General features: G+C 34.1%; 1 protein-coding gene across 2 annotated transcripts in view; it reads left to right on the top strand.

The window, feature by feature from the left end:
- The window catches only part of EDIL3 (EGF like repeats and discoidin domains 3), a 397,168-nt gene that overhangs the window by 276,934 nt on the left and 96,715 nt on the right, over positions 1–23,519 (top strand). For both annotated transcript variants that reach the window (XM_055342305.1, XM_055342303.1), the window contains 2 exons: positions 18,223–18,378; positions 19,779–19,923. In XM_055342305.1, coding sequence (XP_055198280.1) covers positions 18,223–18,378; positions 19,779–19,923 — 301 coding nt within the window. The remainder of the gene's footprint in view (positions 1–18,222; positions 18,379–19,778; positions 19,924–23,519) is intronic.

Here is a 23,519-nt window from a genome sequence, read left to right as displayed (position 1 = left end):
TTTCTGATTTTGTTTGTTTGCTTACTTGTTTTGTTTTTTGGATTCCACATATAAATGAAATCATATGGTATTTTTCTTTCTCTGAATCACTTAACACGCTTAACATATAATACTCTCTGGGTCCATCCATATAGTCACAAATGGCAAGATCTCATTCTTTTTATGGCTAAGTAATAGTCCATTATGTGTATATACCACATATATACCACATCTTTCTCCATTCTTCTCTCAATGGACACTTAGCAGTTCTATTCTATGGTAAGCAATATGGTATTCGAGATCCATGGTTCTGGATTCAACTGGCCACTGTCATTTTGAATACAATTACTTAACCACTCTAAGATACAAGTTATACACACACACACACATACACAGAGAGAGAGAGAGAGTGGCCTCTTAGGATTGTTATGAGGATTATATGATAGATGTTTAGTTACATGTTGGCTATATAATAAATAATATATGTACATTTTCACATATCCAACAAATATTTAAGAGTTGTAGCCAAAACTTTTAACTGTCTCCCTATATGTTTTTCATGTTTCTGTAGCAAGAGGATTAGTGGTGAAAGAATTTTACCTCAGATAGTTAAATTCTGTAAGATTCAGTATATTCTGTATAAATATATGTTCTTTTAGGCTATATTTCCCAACCTCCTATTCCACTAGCTGTGGCCACGTGTCTCACAAGTGGCCAAAGGCATATAAGCAAAAGTGTCGCATGGTGGTTTCTGGGAACCTTCCTTAGGATACAACACTCACATGCCCCCTTCATCCCTTTCTCCATTTGCTGCTGTGAATTCAGTTGCTTCCATCTTTTTGGACAATGAGATAAAGGTTACCTACGGTGGCCACGAGATAAAAGGTTCCCAGGGCTCTGATATACCGGCCCCCTTCTTCCTAGCCACATGTTTACACAAGAGAGAAGCCAAGTTCTTTCCTATTTAAGCCACTATTAAGCTGTGTTTTTGTCACAGCCAAACCAAATCATACTTAATATAAGTCTGCTGATAGCATATTCAGTGTTAGATCCAAGACAGAATATTTTAATGCCATAATAATAATGTTTAAGTATTACTTATAAGTGCAAAGGGATTCATTTAAAGAGACCTACAGAGCAGATAAGTTTTCAGATTGTTCCAGTAGATGAAAGAGGCATTTCAGGTGGACAGACATAGCAAAAGAAGAATTACCTTTTTGTCCAGCCTCCCCAGACAGACCCCCCGTTTCCCCAGGCATAGTGGGTGCTCCACCGTGTGCACTTCTCTCTCTTTCTTTCTCTGAGTCTTTGATGCCCATTCAGTCCGGTGTGTGACCTTGGGCAGGCCACTTAATATTTCTAGGCCTTGGTTTCCTATTTCCAGTATTATTGATATTCTCTTTATGTCCATGACAAGGCATTTGCTCCATTATCATATATATATCATTCTCTTTTGTTTTGTAGTTAGTTATCTGTGTGTCTTACTCTTTGATTACATGCAACAGATGCAAAAATCTTTTCTGTTTTTACATTTCCCACTGTAGCTGTCATTATGTTTTTAGATTATAGACATGCAAGAAATAATGGATGAATTAAATCCATTTAAAGATTAGAGGCATAAATGCACATGTGATAATAGTCAGAAATACAGCTGGAAAACTAAGTTGTAGGATGTCATAGAAATTCGTGCTTGCCACTGTGGAAAATATACGTGTTTTAATTTGGGTGGGAGGGAAAAGCCACTGAAGGTTTGAAAGCAGTGAAGTGATTTAACAAAGGAAGAAATCCATAGTTTAAGCTACAAAAAAAAAAAAAAAAAATCAAGTATAGTTTCGTTTGCCTAAATTTGCCTTTAAAAATGATACAATCAGTACATTCTTAAAATATGTCCTAATTACCAACGTCTGCTCAGTTAAACTATTATTTTAAAATAATGAGATATATTTTATTTTCTTCCTTATAAATTTCAAATAATTTAATGTTTTGCTATACAGAATTGTTTGGTAGTGGTGAAACTCTGTTTCTTTGAAAACAAGTACAAATGTTATTTTTCCGTGTTATTAAGGAGTTGCTGTTGGACCAGAGTCCACAAGAGCTGTGCGAGGAGTAGAATTTTTTTCTGTAGTTGGTTTTGTTCTTTGTTTATTCTTCTCCTCACTTAGGGAGCAAAGATGACCAAAAACCCCCATTATCTTTCCCTGTTGGCCCATACAGAAGACCAGAATTGTCCAATTAATTTATTAAGCCTAATATAAAAAAACAAATGAAATAGGTGCTCTTGGGTGGCTCAGTCAGTTAAGTATCTGCCTTTGGCTCAGGTCATGATCCCAGGGTCCAGGTTGAGCCCACATTGGGCTCTCTGCTCAGCGGGATGCCTGTTTCTCCCTTCCTCTGCCTGCCACTCCCCCTATTTGTGCTCTCTCTCTCTCTCTCTCTCTCTCTCTGGCAAAGAAGTAAATAAAATCATAAAAAAAAGAACAACAACAAATGAAATAGTGTATCATGCATATAAAAGGATTTTGAAAAGTAAAATTAAAGAAATAGGGTCTAATGTGCCTAATCAGGGTGAATTAAAGAATCATTTCATTCTTTTTATTGTTTTTCCACATTTATAAATGAAAGTTCAGTTTTCCTCTTCTCTGGGAAAAATGGTAAGGATAACAAACAATCATCAAATGCTTAAAAATGCTAGGTAGGTAAGAGTAACATCATCTTTAATACTCAGGCAACCCTGTGTGTTAGATAACACCTTATTAGCATTGCATGGATAAAGAAATTCTGGTTTACAAAGGTTAAGAAACTTGCCCAAGGCCATGTTAGGAACAGTGGGGCACACCTAGCTTGCCAGCCTGACTTTTCAAAAACAAACATCTTGCTATTTTCCTGCCCTGAAGAAACAGAGCTTCTGTTGTTCCTTCTAGTATCTTCCAGTGGATGCAGGAAATTTTGGGTTTTAGAGGTCCTTTTTGCTGATCAGTATGTAGAAAGGAGGCATCTTGAACATCCTACAGATGTATGATACAGGGCTCCCAATTCCTGGGCTTTGCTTCTCCTTTGTTTCTCATCTTTCCAGTGTTTTTATAGCACCGCCATTCTTGCTGACCACTGAAAATGAGAGATCCTGATCTCAGCAAGCCCAGTCCCAGATGTTGGTTTGTTGTGAAAAACTTGACCTCAAATTTCAGGATTTGTTTGCTCATAAATGTATTCAGAAGGTTAAAACATATTAGAGCACTTTACCTTCCATATATTATTCAAAAATAATTAAATATTTAAGGGTAGTCCCATAACTCCCATAGAAATACAATGCAAATTACAAATTAATCTTTACTATAGAAATACAGAGGCAAGTAGAAGATTAGAAGGTATTATTTGCTTCTTCTAGGGTGACTTCACTGCATGGAATCTTTTGTATCCAGTGACATTTCAGCTTGCCTGAAATTAGATAATCTGCTTGGCCTCCTTAGTAACGTTCTTAGCAGCTACCTGTAGGTCTTGAGTAACAGTTTCATCATAAGGACAAATAGCCAAGCACTGTTTAGTTTGTCTGTTTATGCAAAATTTTTGAATCATGAAGTCCTCAAAGCCATGAAATGTAAGTCATTTTGTTATTGTTCAAAGCCGATTCTGATATATTCCAATATGGCAATACAATTTAACTTCTGAAACCTATTTATTTTATTCTATTTTCAAAACACAGATGTAAGTTTGTACTTATTTTAAATCTAGAAGAACACAAAGAATATTAAAAAGTTATTACTTGATAATCGCTACTACATCTGTGTCCCGGAGCTTTCCAGGCTGTCTATTGAGCCCTCTTATTGCTTTTTTTGGTTAATTCATTCATATTCCACAATACTAGAAAATAATATCCTAGAAATCTTGCCATCTTTTGTGCTACAGCATATGTTTACTTTGTAGACTTTTTTCTTTAGTACATGAAAATGAAGATTATCATTGTATTCTGCTTCCCACAAGTACTTTTTGAGTTTTTATTGTGTGATATTTGGTTTTTGTCTTAATGTTTAATTGATCCCATGTCAGCTTTTAAAATTTCAGGACACTTGCTGCTACTACCAATAATATCTTCATAAATGGGAAACTATAGAGTGTTCCCATAGCAAAACGTGGAAATTCTCCTATTGACACTGTTGCTGTTTGCGTGCTACAAATGATACGATGAATTAAGAGAAATCAGAGAGCACACGGAAGGATAATGTTGTCTTTCCTGCCGACTAATCCTTCACTGTCCTGGGCAGCGATACTGGCATCAGGACACTCTCAGTTTTAGCAAAGACTATCCATAAAGTAATTGGAGATCCTGTTTTTATTTTTGTTTGTAGCTATATTGTTATTATTGTATTGATTTACTCAGCACTGTCCTCAGCCACATTCACTCTGAAGTCCCCTCAGTGAGATGGTTAAAGCAGAGGAGAACATTCACATGGATCCTACGTGGAACTTCCTCCCACATAAGAGCTGTTGCCACCTACAGGAATGTAAGAAAGTCAAGTCTCGCCCTCAGCCTCCCTCGCCCCTCTCCCTTTATAGCATATTCACTTGTGCCCCTGTGCTTAGGCAGCAAGAATTTTTTTTTTCTTTTTGGTAGCATCTCAGGATTCTTTGAAAAGTAAAGATTAGCAGGGCGACCTTATTTTCATTAATTCTAATGGATTTTTATTGGCATCAGCATTCCTTCTTGTGTCTTGAGATCATTTTCTTTTTTTGTTCCTCCTGTTTCTTCTCTAACTTTTCCTATCTGGGCTACACAGTTTCTCTATTTTTCTTCTCCCTCCCTCCCTTCCATCTTTTTACTGAATCTGTCCGGATTGATGGGCTTTTTATGAACAATGACTCCTTTAATTTTTGGCCTAGCCATATGAAGTAACCAAGAAAGAGACAAAAATCTAAAATTCAGAGCATATGAATTAAAATCTATACTTCAGACCGTAGAACTTTATTTATGAGAGTTCTACGCTCCTTTTATATATGCTACTCCATCGAACTTAATATAGAAGTAGAAATCTTTAAACAAAATAGTCACAGTTCCATTCACTTCTGAATGTGAAGCTGTGAATGTCGGAGCATGTGAAGAAAGTCTACCCACAGCAAGTACCAAGAGAGTTGAGTACCATATAGTGAGAGCCCTTTAGAAGCAGGTGGAAACACAGAGGAAACTTTTATGCTAGGCCAGGACTCTTGGAACAACCAACAAATCACACCCATGACAGTGTATTGCTTCTGTTGCATGCTGTTCAGTGAATGAGGTGTTTCACTTTGATTGGAAGCTTTACCAGGTGCAAGGAATCATAAAGTGATTATTGTTTTATGTCTGTTCACGTGTGCTGTTTCCCATCTCTTTTTAAACAAGGTGGTTAAATGAATTGAACACATGTCAAACACTCAGCCTGGCCAACACTCAGAATAGCGAAAGACAGTTGAGAAGCCCTCTTCTTTGGAGCTTCAGAATTAATATTTGGTTAGCTAATAAAAATTGATTTAAAAAATTTAAATTCTGTTTCATGTGTCTTGGATGAATCACACTCATAGAGCATTATTAAAACTTCAGTTTTTATTTCTTTGCTTAAACATACTGGTGAAGTTAAGCATAGAATCCTAAATATCGATATCTTAGATAAATAGTTATTAATCATTTCCCCAGTATTATTGTTTGTTTTCAGTAATTTGCCTTTCTGAGGTTTTTCAAAGCTTTTTCATGTTTTCATAGGCAAAAAAACCCTCTCCTTTCCCGGTTACATTTTAGCAATTACGCTTAACTAAATTACATAATTAAAATAACAAGCACAGCTTGAAAAAAACAGGTTGGAGAACAAATGCAACTGACTCTTGGTGAGCATGCAGCTCAGCCAGCAAGAATGGGGGTGGTGGGCCCCACCAAGAACAGCCCAACAAGCCAGAGGTGGGAGCATGCTTAACAGTGGGAACAGAGAGCATCCATTGATCGGGTTTTTGGTGACATGGAGATTGTTTAGAGAAATTCTATTATAGCAACTAGGACCAGTCATGTCAAAACTATAAGCCACGCACTGTTGCTGAGTTGCTCCTTTCTCCTTGATGTACTTCAAACAAACGTGTTCCTCCTCGGGCATATTCACCATGCTTCCCACCACTGAGGTCTCCACAGAACATGTTAAAGAGGGATTCAATAAAATGCATTTATAAGATAATGTGAAAGAAAGGGAGAGTTCTAATTCTGTGTTGTTTTTAACAAGAAGCTTCTAGTGATGATGTTCCTGGTTTGTTTGTTTGTTTGTTTGTTTTAACCCCATAAGTGATAATCTTTACAATCCAAATATTTAAAACTGCCTGGGAGGCCCAGGTTATTTCTCATATCACACAAAACAGATGGTTACTTCTTCTTTTTGCTTGAAGCTTACTTTTATTCCAACACTCTACCTAAAAGGCCTCCTAGGAGGATTGTCTTCACTGTGAACTGTGTGTGCTTCAATGAGGCTGATTATGAACAAAAGGGTGAATTTTTAAAAATCTCATTTACAGATATAAAAGTTTAAATACTATCAGTGCAAAATCATTATTTGGAAATTTCAAATAAATTTCTGTACTCACATACTTCCAGATACTTGGTGTTAGGAAAAAAGAGCTTATTGAGTGTATGGAGGGTTTGTTTGTTTGTTTGTTTGTTTGTTTTCATTTTCATTCACCAGAGGTAGAATGCTAGTACATAAAATAAAATCTCTGTTAAGATAAAAGTATTATGAATAATGACAATTTACAACTTTAGGTTCTCTAATTTCTCAATTACATATTTTCTTTATAATAATCACATGAGGAATAAGGTTTTTAACTCAATAGAAGGACCTCTGATGTTCAAGTGAAAGACTCATTTCTTGAAGTTGAAAAGTAGTTATAGTTTGGTGGTTCTTCCTTTAAGAAATGTTTTTCTTTTAGTTTAAGCATGAATATATGCATATTTAATATACAGTAACAGCAAATTCCTCATGTTGTATTTTTAGCAATTCTAATGATGGAATATATGGAAGTCTCATCCTGTCTAGAAGATCCTTTTATTACTCTTTCACCTAATGCTTTTATTATTTATATGGTAATCAATAATCCTCATCATTAAAAAAGAAAAAATAATACTTCAAAAATTTCTATTCACTACCACTTAGTAATCAATTTGAACAAACTGCCTGTTTCATGCAAATTATGAAAACATTGGTATATAATGGTTTCTACAAAATGTCATTATTATATAAGTACCATATATTTACATAATACTCTGATGTGATATGCTAATCTTCAAATCTTCATTTTTATACAGAAGCCCACAAACTACTGCTTGTTTGTGCCTCGATAATCATGAAGTAAATGACGACTAAGTGTTTGATTTTTAACATGATTTTCCTAAGAATAAGCTATGAATCAGGCATTTATTTTTCTTGCTAGTTGATCTTATCAAATTAAATAAATGAGATCATTAAACTGAGTTGGCTTTAATATCTTAGCAGCCTAAGGAAGCAAACCAAAACCTAAGCCCATAATGCCTCAAGGGTAAAAAATCAAAACCTTATGGACAACCAATCACATCAGCTAACTAGGCTTTCCCAAATAATGTAACTGGTTAAGCTATAGCCTATCAAATAATTTCCTTGCTTTGCTTCAACCTCTTCCCCATAAAAGGCTTTCCCCTAGCCCTTATTGGCAGGGCACTCCCACCACTTCTGGATTGGTGCTGCCCATTTGAATTGATTTTTGCTCAAATAGACTCTTTAAAAAAATGTTAATATGCTTCAGTTTACCTTTTAACAGTCTTCAATTGGGAAGTGTTTCCTAAAGTTTCCTCAAAAAGGAGTTCTCCGTCTTCTATTTCCCAAGCATTACACCATTTAAAAAACTGAATGCTTCTTTTTCAATTAAATAAAACAATATAGTAATTCCTTTTTGCAAACTGTGTTTGTTTGCATTTTATGTTTGGATTATTGTTATGCAGTGATACCAGCTACCAGTCAGACTCGCACTTGAAGGTATTACTTAAGTATATCACAACTTCTGGTAACAAGCTTGAGGTGAAGGAAAACAATTAGCTATTCATAAAGCTACTTTTAAAGCCAGTTGCTTATTTAATACAAGCTTTCGCCTAAGTGACAACCACAAATAATTTTAAGTATGTCGTTATATAATAAGTATGTCTAAAATGCTTATGCACTATATTTTATACTAGGTAGTGAGTCCAGAAAATATTTTGTACTATTACGTAGGGTGGTCATAAGTCATTGTCTTTGAGAAGAGAGGAATACAGGGAAGGAACTAATGATCCCTTCCCCCACTCAGGATACCATTTGCCAGCACTGATTTGATGAGGAATCTCTTCATTTCTTGGTATTATTACTCATTCCCCACCTTTTTTCCTCAGTCCTCATACCTTACAGAAACCCAGCACAGTAAAGCTGATGTGTGACCTGTCATTTCATTCTTCCTATGTTGATTTAGACAAGCAAATTATTGGAAAGTGTGTGATGTTATGTTGTATATGTTTGATTTTAAACTTATGTGGATGGTATTTTGTATATTTCAATATGCTTTTTCACATATTCTTGTGTTTGTCAGATAGTTATGTAAAATCCAGCTCACCATTTCTGGCTCTTAGAAAGTATGGCTGTGTGTATTTGCGCAAGAATGCACACACATCCATGCATGTTCACACACATGCATTTTATATTTTAAATCTCTTATACCTCTAGGGATATTCACTTAAACTGCCTTCTTTGCTAACATAAAAAAAATCTATAGTAAATATGTGTGTACATTTCTCGTTGAACACTTAGGCCAAATTTTTCAGTAATAGGTCACAGTTCTTCAGGAATAATACCCCAAAGCAGGTTGCTTCATTTTGCTAACGACTAACAGACTGAAGTAACTATACCAGTTGATATATCATTAGAGGAATACCTCACCAGTACTTGATATTATCTTACATTTTTGTTTTGCCACTCTCTTGGCTATCAATTACTGTCTTTTACTTAATTTGCACTTACTAAATTAATAGTGAGAGTTTGGCTCTTGCTATTTCCTTTCTCTAAATTGCTTTTTAATATCCTTTACTCCATGTTCTAGTAGTTTCATCTCGTGTGTGTGTGTGTGTGTGTGTCTGTGTTTCTGTAAAAACACTTTGTATATTTTAGATCAGTACTTCTCAATTGCATATGTAGCTCACATAACCTTTGTGAAAGGAGGGGATCCCAAAGTACTTATTCAGGAACTTCACAGGTCCACACTAGTTCCATAATAACTCTAAATCATTCTTTGTCATTCTCACTGTATTAATATTTGCATGGATGCCACAAAACAACAGTGCTTAGAACTGCTGGTTCCTTAGCACAAATCAATAGACTAGCACCAAACGGTCCTAGTAGTCATTTTATCTATCTCCATCATGCACATGTTGGGGTAAAAATTTAAAGAAATTCAGCTCATTTAAGAATGTCCTTGATGAAGCATTAATGATCATTAATTTTATTAAATGCCAGTCCTTGCTATGTATTTAATATTATGCACAATCCAATGGAAATTATACAGAAAGCACTTCTAATGAGTTTGGAAGTGTGATGATTATCTCAAGGAAAAGCACTTGGGAGACTGTGTGAGTTGCAAGCTGAACTACTCCCTCCCTTTTTTTATAGTTTATTTTTATTTTCTTTATACATTTGTTTATTTATTTGAGAGACAGAGTGAGGGCCAGAGGGGCAGAGGGAGAGAATCTTAAGCAGACACTATGCCCAGCACAGAGCCCGACACAGGGTTCAATCCTATGACCCTGAGATCATGACCTGAGCTGAAATCAAGAGCCGAACGTTTAACCAACTGAGCCACTCAGTCACTCCTACCCCCTCCTTTTTAAATATCATGTTTACTTTAAGGAACAAATTTTACAAACCATGACTATTCATATCTGGATACTTGGCAGATATTGCCTTGAAAATGAGCAAAGTAGTCCTGCCACATTAAGGAACATAGCTGACAGCATTTGTTGCTAGTGACAAAATTTGAAATTTCAAGTGAAAATTAGAATTTTGGAAAACATGTAGGTACTGATGTGAGCTTGATAGCTTCTAATACTTAAAGACTTTTCTGATAAAATTGGTGGTGATATTAATGAATAACTTTTTGATATTATATAATTAAATGTGTTGATATTTAGAAACTCTTCATAGGTCAGTGAGACCATATTTTCCAAATGATCATTTCCTAATGGTACAAAACCATGCATAGGTAGGAAATCTATTTAAAGTGCAAGATAAACCAATGAATTTTAACTTAACTATATATATATATATATTATATATATATATATATATAACAATATATATATAATAAAAAGTCCATTGATAGAATTCAGATTCCACATGGCAACTAAAATTTAAAACTACTGTCAAATTTGGATGTGCTAGCAAGGAAACCTATACGTGTTAACTGGAAAGATTATTAAAATAGTCCTTTCTTTTCTACATATCTCTATGAAGCTATGGTTTCTTCATTTACCTCAGCCGAAAAATATTTTGTAATAGATTGAATGCAGAAGCAAATACAAGAAGATAGGAGTATCTTCTCTTAAGCTAGATACTCCAGAGATTTGTAAAAATGTAAAATAACCTTTCAACATTTTTAGTTTGGGACAACATAGTTATTTTTTATAAAAATATGTTGTTTTTGTTAAAATGTATTGGGTATATTATTGTTATTTTTAAATTAATTAATAAATGTGTTTTTAATTTGTCAGTTTTAATTTTAATATATTAAGTATATTATATATACTTCATATATTACTATATATAATGTGTATATACATATATATTACACACATATCGTGTGTGAGTGCATTTGCTCCTTGGGTCCTTCAGTAATTTTTAAGAGTAAAGGAGTCCTGAGACCTAAAAGTTTGCACACTATCGTACTAAAAAAGCCCCTGTCCGTTTTAGACATTACAAATCTCTCCTTTCCAGCTGTCACCTTTCTATTAACTTTACGTGTAATATACTTGGGTGAATAGAAACCTGTAATATGGTGCAGGCGGGAGCCAATTTCATTTTTCCCTTCACATTTCATGTTTTTCTGGTCTTCTTGAGAATAGCGTCTTCAACTCTGAGGTCACTAAAATATGTTACTACACTTTCTTCTATTAGATGAATAGTGTACTTTTCACATTTGGCCCTTAGTACATTACCATCCAACCTCGTTTTTCTCTATATAGAATATCAATTTTCCCACCATTATTTAGTAAATCTGGCCTTTCTCCCCTGACTTGTAAAGCTTCCTAAAGTGTGAATATACATTCCAGCCTCTTCCTGGACCCCTTTTCTAATTCCAATTAGGTATTTTTCTGTCTCTAGGTTAGCACCACATTATTTTTAATTAAAATGATCTTGTGATGTCTTAATATATGGCTAATTTTGCCCATTTTTGATAACTTTTCCAAGATTCCTCTATTTTTTATAATGAAAATTTGGTTTTCTATGTATAATTTAAAATAGAATTATAGATCTTTAGATTAAATTTATTATAACACAGAATACTGTCCTGGATTTTGATAAAAACTGCAGATTTACAAATAAAAGTGAGAAAATAAATTTATTATGTTTTCTTGTCCGTTAAAATGTATACAGTCTTCCATTATGTCTTTTGGTTAAAAAATATTTTCCATAGGTATTTTATAATTACTTTCACTATTACAAATAACATTTATTATCAGTCTTTTATTTTTACTTTCATTATATTTATTTTATTGTATTTATATTTTGAATAGAAATTATATTTTGAATACATAAGACATCACATACTTCCAAGTTTTAAAGGAGTATGTACAGTACTGTCAAAATTATTCTTCCCTCTTCTCTGCCCCGGCTGTTTACCTCCTTTTGAAGATACCATTGTTAACCAGTTTTTTGTTTTTGCTTTCAGAGACATTGTAACCCTGTACAAGAAAATATGTATATGTATTATTTGCCGTTTACAGTAGTATAAACAAAAGTATGCAGTACACATTGTTCTATTGCCAACATCTTACTGCTTTTTCCATATAATTGCCAGATAATTGTAGATATTCTTCTTTGATACCACACCAAAACTTGACAAGCAGTAATTTCTTAAATCATATACTAGGAGCTTTCTTTTTCTCTCTTCCTCTCCCTCACCCTCTTGCTCTTCTCCTCCCACCTTCCCCCATTCTTGTTCTTTTGCTTTACAATGGAATAGTATTCCATTTTCTGGACTTTTCCATAATGAAATGACTTAGATCCCTATTGATAGACATTTTAAATTGTTTGAAATTGTGTTCTGTGATACATAGTGCTGCAGGGAACAACTTTGTACCTACATCAATTTGCCTATGTATGATTATACTTGTAGGCTACATTCCTAGAATGAAATCACTGAGTTTAAGAAAATGTGAACTTGTCATTTCATTTCATGTCACTAAATTCATAAAAGTCCTTCATAAAAGACTGTCATTTATACTCCCACTAGGAATGTATAAGCTTGCCTCTTTCTTTACCCTTTAGCTAATATTGTGTAATATTTAGAAATTGAGTATCTTGGGGTAGATTTAATTTAATTTCTATTATGAGTAAGATTGACTATCTTTTTATATGTTGAAGATCCACATGTATATCTTCTGATGTCCACTAACAAAGTCCCTTGCCCATGTTTTTTCTACTGAGTTTTTGTTTTACCTATTAATATGCAAGATCTTCTAATATCTTTGATTAGTCAACTCTTTGCTATGATATGATTTGAAAACACTAATCCCAGTTGTCATTTGTATTTCATTTTACTTTGCCTTTTATCTTAGGGAAATTGTTAGTTTAAAAACATTTTTAAAACTAGCGCCATGATTAGAAAGTTTTTTTTTAACATTTCATTTATTCATGAGAGACACACAGAGAGAGAGACAGAGACATAGGCAGAGGGAGAAGCAGGCTTCCTGCAGTGAGCTTGATGTGGGACTCATTTAAGGACCCTGGGATCACACCACCTGAGCTGAAGGCTAAACCACTGAGCCCCCCAAGAAACCTTGGTCCTTTGGTGGTTTATTTGTTTGTTTGTTTGTTTTTCATTTAAGTGTTTAAGTTACCTGGAATTTACTCTGGGATAAAAGGACAGATATTGATCTAAATTTATTTATTTAGGATGTCTACCAAATTATCCCAATCCAGTTGTTGAATATTCTATTTTTTCTCCACTTACTTGAGTATCGCTTATTTCATATATAAAGTTCCCTTACATAGTGGGGTCTATTTATTGATTTTCTACTCTGTTTTATTGATCTGTCTGCTTTTACATGTGGCAGCATCACACTATTTATATTACATTTTCAATTAATTTCTGATAAAGATTAAATATTGATTTCATATTAAGCAAATTTGCAGAACTTTTCAATTCATTTTTATTATTTTTGCTTCCTTGAATTCTCAGATTAAATTGTTGTATTATCTGCCAGTATGGACAATCTCTGTATCCCATTCTACTGCCTTCTGGAAGGAGTTTCATAACCTGTCTTGGGCTACTAGTTTATTTTGCAGCTTTTGTCTCCTTGCTTGAAATCACCCCATTGAAAACCTTATGTAGCTTAATTTTAAACTTTGATTATATTTTTCATCCCAGTATTTCCAATTAGTTCTGTTTTGTTTCAGTCTAATGTTTCAAAAATGTCTTTATCTTTTTAGAGAATTTTTTTAAAAAATCTTACCTTTCAGTTCTATTGGATTAGTTTTTTCTAGTACTAGTTCTGTTTTTGTTTTCTTCTTTTGATTACAATGCTTGGCAATTCTCAGAGTTTGTATGGCTGTCTTGGCTAGTGATGTACCTGGAGGACAAAGTGAAACCATGCCTCTAATATCAGCTATTCCAGGTGGGTTGCATTGGTGCAAAGAGGGGCCTCCTGACAGAGTAATATTCTGTACTTACCCTGAATTTCTCTTCCCTCTGCTTCATTTGCCCCAGACACTGATTTTCTCAGGATCTCCACCATTCTGTTTTACCTCCTTAGTGCAGAGACAGAGATGTGGAGTGCAGAGAAGGAAGCACCTATTAGTGACTGCAGATGCCCCATTCCAACCTGGCCCACATTTCACCACTGCCTCCCCCTGGCAGTAGACTGGAACTGGGAAAATCAGGAAGAAGCCAGACTGAAAAATAGAATGAGAAAGGGCAACTTTAGAAAGCTCTTCCCAAGCCTGTCTCCCATCGCTCGCCCTTGGAGTTCTCCCCACATCCCAAACATACAGACATGCACTGGGGTCTCAAAAACTCCTATCACACCAAAGATTTCCCATGAATTTTTATGTTAGAGTTTGATAAATCTTTGTGCCTACTCTTCAACTTTCAAACCTGGAATATCTCACGTGCTGGATTCAGGAGAGAGGGCTAGTATTCCATGCTTATTGCTGTCTTGTCAGGAATATATGAATTTTCTTTTTTCCCCACATTGAAGCTATGGCTGGATTCACACATGCTCGCGTGCACGCACACACCCATATGCACACACACACACACACACACTTAAACCTAATAGCCCTAAATGTCTTAACAGTGCATAGCTTTGGAATTTGTTTCCAAAGGTATTTTCATATGGTTGTTAGGATTATCAGCTCTAATAAATACAGTATACCTCTCCAAGTCCAAATTCCCTAACATCAAATAGTTAAGATGGAAAAAAATGCTTCTTTTCATTTGAACAACAACAAAAACTAAAAATCAATCCCAGAAGCAAATGTTCCAAGAGATTGGTGGCAGGTGTTATTAAGTTTTTACATGCATTACATCATATAATCTTCACATGTAATAATTCTATTAAAATCCCTTTTACAAGGGAGGAAATTAAATTTCAGAAAACTTAGACAAGTTGTCCAAGATTATACTGGTGGGAAATGACAAAAGCCAGGGCTGAAGCTGTCAGTTCTTTTTTGCCTTCTCCCTGGCCTTTCAATGGGTTCTAGGCATTCTGGATCCAGATTATAATTCTTAATATTTATATTCATACCACGGGCACCATTCATTCAAAATACCTTAGAATGCACTTCTTTTTTTATTTTTCACTTCTTTTTTTCCTAAGGGCATGCAGTCTACCTACTTCCCATTAGAATAATAACCAGGTAAATAAATGAAAACAATTCATTGTGTATTTGATTAGCTAACAAGTTCAGGAAGTAATTTTGGAATTTCTGATGTAATCCCTGGTAGACCTTTAACATAGTGTTTGGAGTGGTTCATACAGGCAGAATGAACAGATTAAAGGCAGTTCATCTTTTATCCAATGTCATTTTACAGAGATTGTAACATAAGGTTGGAATGGTATGAAAGAGGATTACTTACAGCAAGTTGGGTGGATGAGATGTTTCTAAAATCGTGCCATTGCCTTCTTCCAATACTCAGTTGATTTCCCACAGCAATATAGAACCCTGATATTAAATTGGAGTGTGACCATGATAGTGAAATCTTAGCTATCTTACACAGAATATCTTATTACCCGAGCTTAAGAGTACTGTGTATAGGAGAACTCAAAAGTCTAAAACCTAGTAAGTGTTAGTAATTTCAGAACCTGTGTTCTATAAAATTTATATTTAATGAAAACAGCCTTGATATTTAATTACAAATACTGACTAAAGTTAGATACAACCCAAGTTGAGTGCTGCTTTATTATCTGGAATTCCAGCTCCCTGAGATATACACTCAGAGCTTATAAATATTAGAGAAAATAGGAATCTTTTAAAATATCATTTCAAATGATTTAGAAAGAAACATGTACTCAAATTTTTGTTTTCTGATTGTTATACTTCCACAATTTGAGCTTTAGAAAATGAGTCTACAGCTCATCAGCCAAAACTCTAGCAGAGATAATTTGGCTGTCTATAAGAGGTATAAACAAGATAATTGAAACAAGATAGAAGATAATTGAAAAGGAATGTTCAGCAATATCAAGGGTGGAATTTGGCTTCCAAAATGGGAGGAAAACATGATTAAAAGTGCCCAGTATCTGTGTTGTATGTATTAAAATGTTTAAGACTATGAAGAATCTCAGATTTAAAAAGGAAGAAGATCATATGTAAGATTTGGAACAATGTTGCTCTTCCATAGCAATGTGCAAATTAGCACATAGGAAAAATAACCTAACATATTGAAATAAAGTATCTTTTGGAGGTTACCTATTCTAAACTCATAGTTAAAATTCCCAAATCAATCTTCAGAAAACTAGGTGAGATAAATGTTAAGAGTAATAGGTAAAATTTACCTTCATAGAGAATATTCTTATTTGAGCCTCCAAACAAGAGAGTGGGACATAAAATCTATTCATGTCAATAATGTTGATGTCAGAATATTGAAATGAGAAAAGTAAAACTGAGCAGCTGAGTCAGCTTACTCAGCATTGTTGCAGAAGAAAGGGGGTCAAAGACCCAGAATTTAACAAAAATGTTACTTGTAAGTTCCATATTACAAGAATGAAGAAGTTCTTCTCACCAGTTAGAAGCTGGGGACTATCCCACCCTAGTTCTTTAACTCTTCAAAATTCCAGCTTTTCTTTATACATGAATCAAGACTGCCTTCTCACAAGAGAATTGTCTTGTGAACACTGATTGAGAAGGATTTTCATGATATGAGACTGGGAAACTCAGAATGAAGAGGAAGGTAGACCTTGTCATGTTGACAAATATTCAAAAGCCTAAAAGAACATCTGCTATGTGAAGGATTCAGGATTGCCCCTAACACACTTAAAACTCAAAATCTATAAATCCAGGGAAATAAAAATTGTAGGCCTTTAATAAGTCACAGTGATTGTATGGGGGTGGGAAGGTTTTAAGGATTGCTTTCTTAGTTCTGATTTTTAACTTTTTGAATATGTAACATGAATATATATTTAGCATACAGTTTATATATGCTATATTTATAGTGATTTATAGAGGAGCTGTTTTCCTCATGCACATGCTCTACAAATGTTAACTCTTAGTCTCATCACAAAGTGAAAAATCCTCGTCACTTGCATGAATCTGAAAATTTTCTCATTTTCTTTGGGAAATGATATCTGAATTATTAACTTAATGTTATCATATAAGACATTTAAATTATTCTGATTTGTAATTGGTGAGAAGGGAGCTCTATAGCAATTTGTCAAGAACATTTGAGACAGTACCTTTGTACTTAGTTTAAGATTTTATAAACATCATTAAGGGCATTCTAGAGGGAATGGAATAATTTTTTAAAGATTTACTTATTTATTTGAAAGAAAGAGTGAACGCAAGTGGGAAGAGGGTCAGAGAGAGGGAGAGAAGCAGATCTCCTGAGCACAAAGCCCCATGGGGGGCTCCATCCCACAACCCATAAGATCATGATCCCAAGCCAAGATCAAGAGTCCGATGCTCAAGTGACTGAGCCACCTAGGCACCCTGCAAATAGAACAATTTTAACGTTTGCCATATATGAAGAAAGTATTTTTCTTACCTTGCAGTATCTATTTATATATAGAATATCAAAGGAGCTCCCTATTTAACTATGAAAAGAATATTAAGAATTTTATTAGATAACTGTTACTCTTACAGTGAACTATTAGAAAGCAAGAATATATGGAGAGAAAATACCAGTTAGAAAGTCTCCATATGGTGAAATGAAGAGAAAAGCAACTATGTGTTGAAAAACGTCCATAACCCCTAGTGGAGACTACAGTATAAAGGTCTAGAAACTGAAGATACTTCTGTTTGGGTTTTTTGTTTGTTTTTGTCATTACTATTACCTTTACTTTTTTTTTTATTCTAGTATTCAGTGATCTCAGAATGATTTTCATGTTTTCGTTTAAATGGAAATTTGTTGAAGCCAAAAGAACTTGAAACACATTAAAATAATGTTGATATTACTCTTTCAGAGTCAGTGAGGCAATTTTGACAAGATAATATTGCCATTTTTTTAGTTTACTAAGTCATATCTCCGTATTGTAACCAACCAAATGTTCTGCATACTAATATTTTGGTAGCACATTGCCTTTTTCAAACTTTGCTTATAAATATTGCTTACTTAAAAAATATATTCCATTAGAGAAAGATTTTGAAGCTGAACTTGACATACACTTAATAATCATCTGGAAAAAATACAGGAAAATTGATATAATTTTGTATTATTTTAAATCTATACTAATAAATAAAAATGTTCTATTCTCAAAGTCAATATTGTTATCTTGAAAGCAGTAAGATTACCATTGCTTATGCTTTGTTTCCTCAGATAAATTTACAAAGAAAAATGAGAGTTACTGGCGTGATTACTCAAGGAGCTAAGAGAATTGGAAGTCCAGAGTATATAAAATCCTACAAAATCGCCTATAGTAATGATGGAAAAACTTGGGTGATGTACAAAGTAAAAGGCACCAATGAAGATATGGTAAGACTGACTTAACATATTTAACTTAAAAAATAAAATACCATTAATAATCATTGATTGCCAAATATTCACAGAGTCTTCAACAGAAGCTTTATGTTGTTGCAAAAAAATCTGTGATTTTTTAAAAATTGAACTAGTATGGTGTAGGGTGTAAGGAGTTTTTCCAAGTTATAAATGTACAGTGGCTACCATTTAAGATTTTCCCAGATTTTAATTGTTGGCTGTATAAACACTTTATCACAATGTTAGCATAGCTCTGTGTATGACAATTAATTTTTATCTTAAAAATAGTTAGCTTTCAATTTCATTTTATTGCTTTGACATATTAGCACTCTCCTTAATCATATACGTACAGATCAAAATTACTATTTTTGAAGAAAAAAAATTTTAACAAAACTACCAAGTGATAGAAAAGATGTATGTTTTTATACTTCATATTAAAAAACAATTTTGTTATTTAGCAGAATACAATATTTTAGAGAAAATGAATATAATATTCAGTGTCTACTTTGCCTTTTCATATAATAGTCCCAATTTTTTATCAAATTTTCCTCTAAAGTTTTAATTTTAAAAATATCAAGACTGCAGCTCATCCCATTTAAACCAAGTGGTTATAACCAGACTCTAATAAATTTTATGAAAGATTTTTTTAATGCTTTCTTAAGTGAAATCAAATAAAGCTTTCTGGTTACCAGGTTATGAAAAGTAAAACAAGAATGAAATTTTAAAGAATTAAAAATTTACGCTAGCAATTTTAGCATTTAATTTTTAGAGGAAAGCACTGTTTTTTCATGATAGATAGATAGTATATATATATATATATATATATATATATATATATATATATATATATATGAAGACTTTGATTCTCTCACCCAGTGATCTGGGACTGACTGATAAGAAAGTAATCTTGAGGAATCAGACCCTGAAGCATCCTAAATCTGATCATAGTGTTAGAGAGACTGAGTGATTAGAAAGTATTAGTGAAGACTGTTTCCTACAGGAAAACAAACAAACAAAACCCACCTATAAATACCAAGTAGCAGCCTGAACAGATAGACCCAGATTAAGTTGAGAGGTTTAAGGTACTCATGTCTCAAAAAAATAAAGAAGCACCCCCCTGGCTCTGAAGAACTGATCTTAAAATCAACGGGACCATCATAGTAGCCTATAGATTATGCCACAGACGACAGTGATTTATAGCTTCCATTAGGATTCTATCTATAGGTTTCATATTCACTACTGAGGGCGAGGTGCTTCCTAAATGCTCCTGATCCCCAAATTACTTAATCCAATTTTTGAAACATTACGTTGGGTAGGATATAAGATCAATATAGGAAACTAGGTTAAGAAGCCGTTAGAAGTAATAATTTTAAACTCTCTAATATCTCTTTAACCAGGTTTTTCGTGGAAATGTTGATAACAACACACCCTATGCTAACTCTTTCACACCCCCGATAAAAGCTCAGTATGTAAGACTCTATCCTCAAGTTTGTCGGAGACACTGCACTTTGAGAATGGAGCTTCTTGGTTGTGAGCTATCGGGTGAGTCTCATATTATTTATTTCTGTATACTCTTTAAAGAAAAAAAAATACATTTGTATGTAGTCTACTACTAATTTGCTATCTCCCAACGCTCATAGATTTTAATTTCTGCTACAAAAGGTCTAGGGTATGATTCACTGAGTGTGTGTGTGTGTGTGTGTGTGTGTGTATAGAATAAACAAGTTTTAGAACATGCTACAGAATAGAATTAATGTAGAGGGAGCAGTGTATTTCAAAGAAAGTACAACAAATACTCACTGGAAACTTTTGTCAAGTTTAAATGTGTCTTGTTGTTAGGAGTAACTGTGATTTATATTTTGTGACAAAAGTTCAGTAAAAACTGGAATCTGTCTGACCTTATAAATTGCAGTTATGTTTGGGTTCTATGGCTTAGGAAAGTAAGCTTTATCTTTGTCTATCCACCAGAAGAACTTGGTTTTGTTTTGTTTAGGTTTTATGAAACATGTAAATTTATCATTCCTCCCTGGGAAGTAATACTTCAAAACCATGATAGCTACTATAAATTCATTCTGAGATCATTCTTATCTAGCCACCTGATTATTGTACAAACAGTGATTATCCAGCTCAAAGATAAATCTATCAAAGGATTCGGAGTTAAATAATTCTTGTCTTCCAGGAGCATCGGTACTAGATATAAAGATGAAGACTTAATGTGTGGATCTCACAGTGGTCCCATTTCAATATAGCTAGATTCTGAACTAAACAAAAAACCTTGTCTAGGCATTTCACTGTGCTATTTTTTTGGTGCCTGTACTTGTATTTCTAGCATCAACATTTAAACACTATCTTTACCACTATGGCCTGAGATTATTTGTTCAAACAGCTGTTTTGGAGAAAGCCAAAAATTCATGTGTGCCCCCCTTTTCAGCATGAAAGACTTTCTCAGGCTTACGGTAATGCCATTTGGTTAAGAGTAGGAGGACACATCTCTCCAAATGGACAACTGAGATCTTTTTATTCGTTTCAAGAGGTTGCACAGGCATTAAAATGCATGCTTTATTTCTGTTTCCCTTTTTAGGTTTATTTGTGATGCCGAGAAAGAGAATGATTTTTAAGCAAATAAAAGTTACTATTAAAAACAGCCAAACTTTAAGTGAGCTCATTACATTTAAGGGAATTAGAGACATTTGGCCAGATGAGTGAATCTATTTTAAGGATTACATTTTCATTCTATATATGGGTGTCTTTTATAAAGTAACCAACATATGGTTTTAGTACCATTAATATCCTAACAATGATGTTTCCTTTATTTTGGTAATTCGGACCAGCTTGTTCATGGCCAGAAATCTCAACAGAATCATTGCTGTGCAGTGTTTATATTACTTGTCACTCTATCATCACAGGCCAGTGTCATCCCTAAGTCATTCATCATAAAGCAATCAAGAAGAAGCCAAGCCCCATGGTTTTTAGTTGTTTAACATCACTTTCCCCAATTTTCCAGTCTCTTGATTCATGAGGGTCAGTCTATCTTACATGGCACAGTTACATTCCCAAGGTATGAATATATTTTACTTTCAGGTATTACAGGAAGTTACACCTGACACTTTACAGATTTTATGTTCTTAAAAAGAAGCCATACCCCATCTCCCAATTCCACAAATTGATTTCAAACTTGCATGCAGAGGATAAAATCTCTCACTGGATGCTTTTAAAAACTAGGGCTATAGAAATAATCTTTTTTTGTTAATATTTCATTTTGTTTAGGTGCTGTCCATTCTGGTAAAAAAAGTGTTAATTAATCTACACATATGAAATCATGTGGATGAGAAGGAACATTTGTGATGTGAGGCAAATTGGCAGAGAGGCTAGCTATAACACTTGGAAATAAACAGTAATATAATGTGCCAAATTATTTCCCACCATCCACTGCAACACTGTAAAGCACAAGCTGCCTTACTGTATTCAATAAGCTGTTATAAGATCTCTCAGCCTTTCTAGAAGATCAACAGTTAATCTTTTCCCAGACACTTAAAAAAGAAAATTCCTTAAATTCTCTAAAAGAGGTGTGATTTAAGATGGCTAGAATGAAATGAATCATGACTGTAATTAGAGGAGGTATAGTCATTAATTCATCCATTCTTTGAACAAATTATTCAGCACTTGCTCTGGGCTAGATGCTAGACAACAGAGTGGGTATGAAATGAATTCTGTGACTAAGCAGAAATGATCAACATTCCTTTTCTAACCAAGATTTCAAATATTATATTACAAAAGGAGAAAAACAATTTCCCTTTCCCCTTGTGTCTTTCTGCAAGCCAGCCAGTTCTACAAAGACTCCAATATCAGGGCAAGGTGGGTGTGAGTGGGTTGATGGTCATAATAGAAAAGTCAGAAATCTATAATGCAGGCAATATCATGTTACCTTAGAACTGCCAGCAGATAAATGGTATGTCATTAAGACTTTGGAACTTCCTAGAATCTTTGAGATTTGTCATGCAATTTTTCTCCTCCAGAAGGTGGAGGTGGAGGCAAGCATGGAGAAGCCTCAAGAAGGCAGTGACTTAGATTGACTAGAACAGAAAGCAATTAATAGTAGTTAAGAATTATTTATCAATGAAGAGTTCTGAGCCTCCTCTCTTAGAGCCTTGGCTTAAAACAGCCTAGCTTCAGAAAATGCAGCCAAACCTACTACATTATTTAGTGCTCACTGATATGCTGATCTGGGGACTTAACATTGTTATCTGTCAGAATGAGGTTTATGGAAATAAAAAGCATAGCTAACATTTATTGAATGCTAGGTATATGCCAGACTGTTTCTAAATACTTTATTTAATTAATTTCTTAGAACATTTTTTGAGTTAGTTTCTATTGCCACCATTTTACAGATGAGAAAACTGAGGCATGAAGTAGTTAAATCATGGGTAAAAGGCCACACAGAGAGTAAGTGGGAAACCAGTAGAGTACAAGGAGACAGCCTTGATTGGAGAGTCCCCTTTTTTCATATTGGTTTTCTTGATGATCAAACTCATTTTGTGTGTTCCTTGGTCAAAATATAGCAATTGTACATATGGAAGACTCAACCATTGACTAACATGATGATAGAATAATGGTATGAGCCTTATGAATGGAATTTTGTCACAGTTGCAACTCAAGATTGGGAAATTGTTGTAAGTTTCCTTGAGAAATTGTGTGTGTGTGTGTGTGTGTGTGTGTGTGCACGCACTCATAGGCATGCATGCATGTACCGGCACTTGTGGACACATCCACACAATATATCCACACAATTTCCCATTGACAGAGAAAGCAAAATTTCATATCAGGTCAAATATGACAAAATATGTACCAAAATTGAAAAGTCTTTCAAAAGTACCCAATACTAGAGGTTATTGAGTACGATCTAAATGTAAGTTTTTATAAGAAAGCTTGTGCAGTAATGATTTTTGTTAGAATCACCTTATTTTCTTCTATTATATTATCTATTACTTTAAATTCTATACTTGCACAGTGTCTGGCACATGGTACACATCAAGTAGATATAAGCTTCCTCAATATACAGGAGAACATTGTTGGTCTATAAGAATCAGTGATAAAGATGAACAGACATTTCTCAGAAAACAAAATACTGTCCAATTTGA

The sequence above is a fragment of the Nyctereutes procyonoides genome, unplaced genomic scaffold (genome assembly GCF_905146905.1).
Source record: "Nyctereutes procyonoides isolate TBG_1078 unplaced genomic scaffold, NYPRO_anot_genome, whole genome shotgun sequence".
NCBI classification, from domain to species: Eukaryota; Metazoa; Chordata; class Mammalia; order Carnivora; family Canidae; genus Nyctereutes; species Nyctereutes procyonoides.
This window is presented reverse-complemented; position numbering and strand designations above follow the sequence as displayed.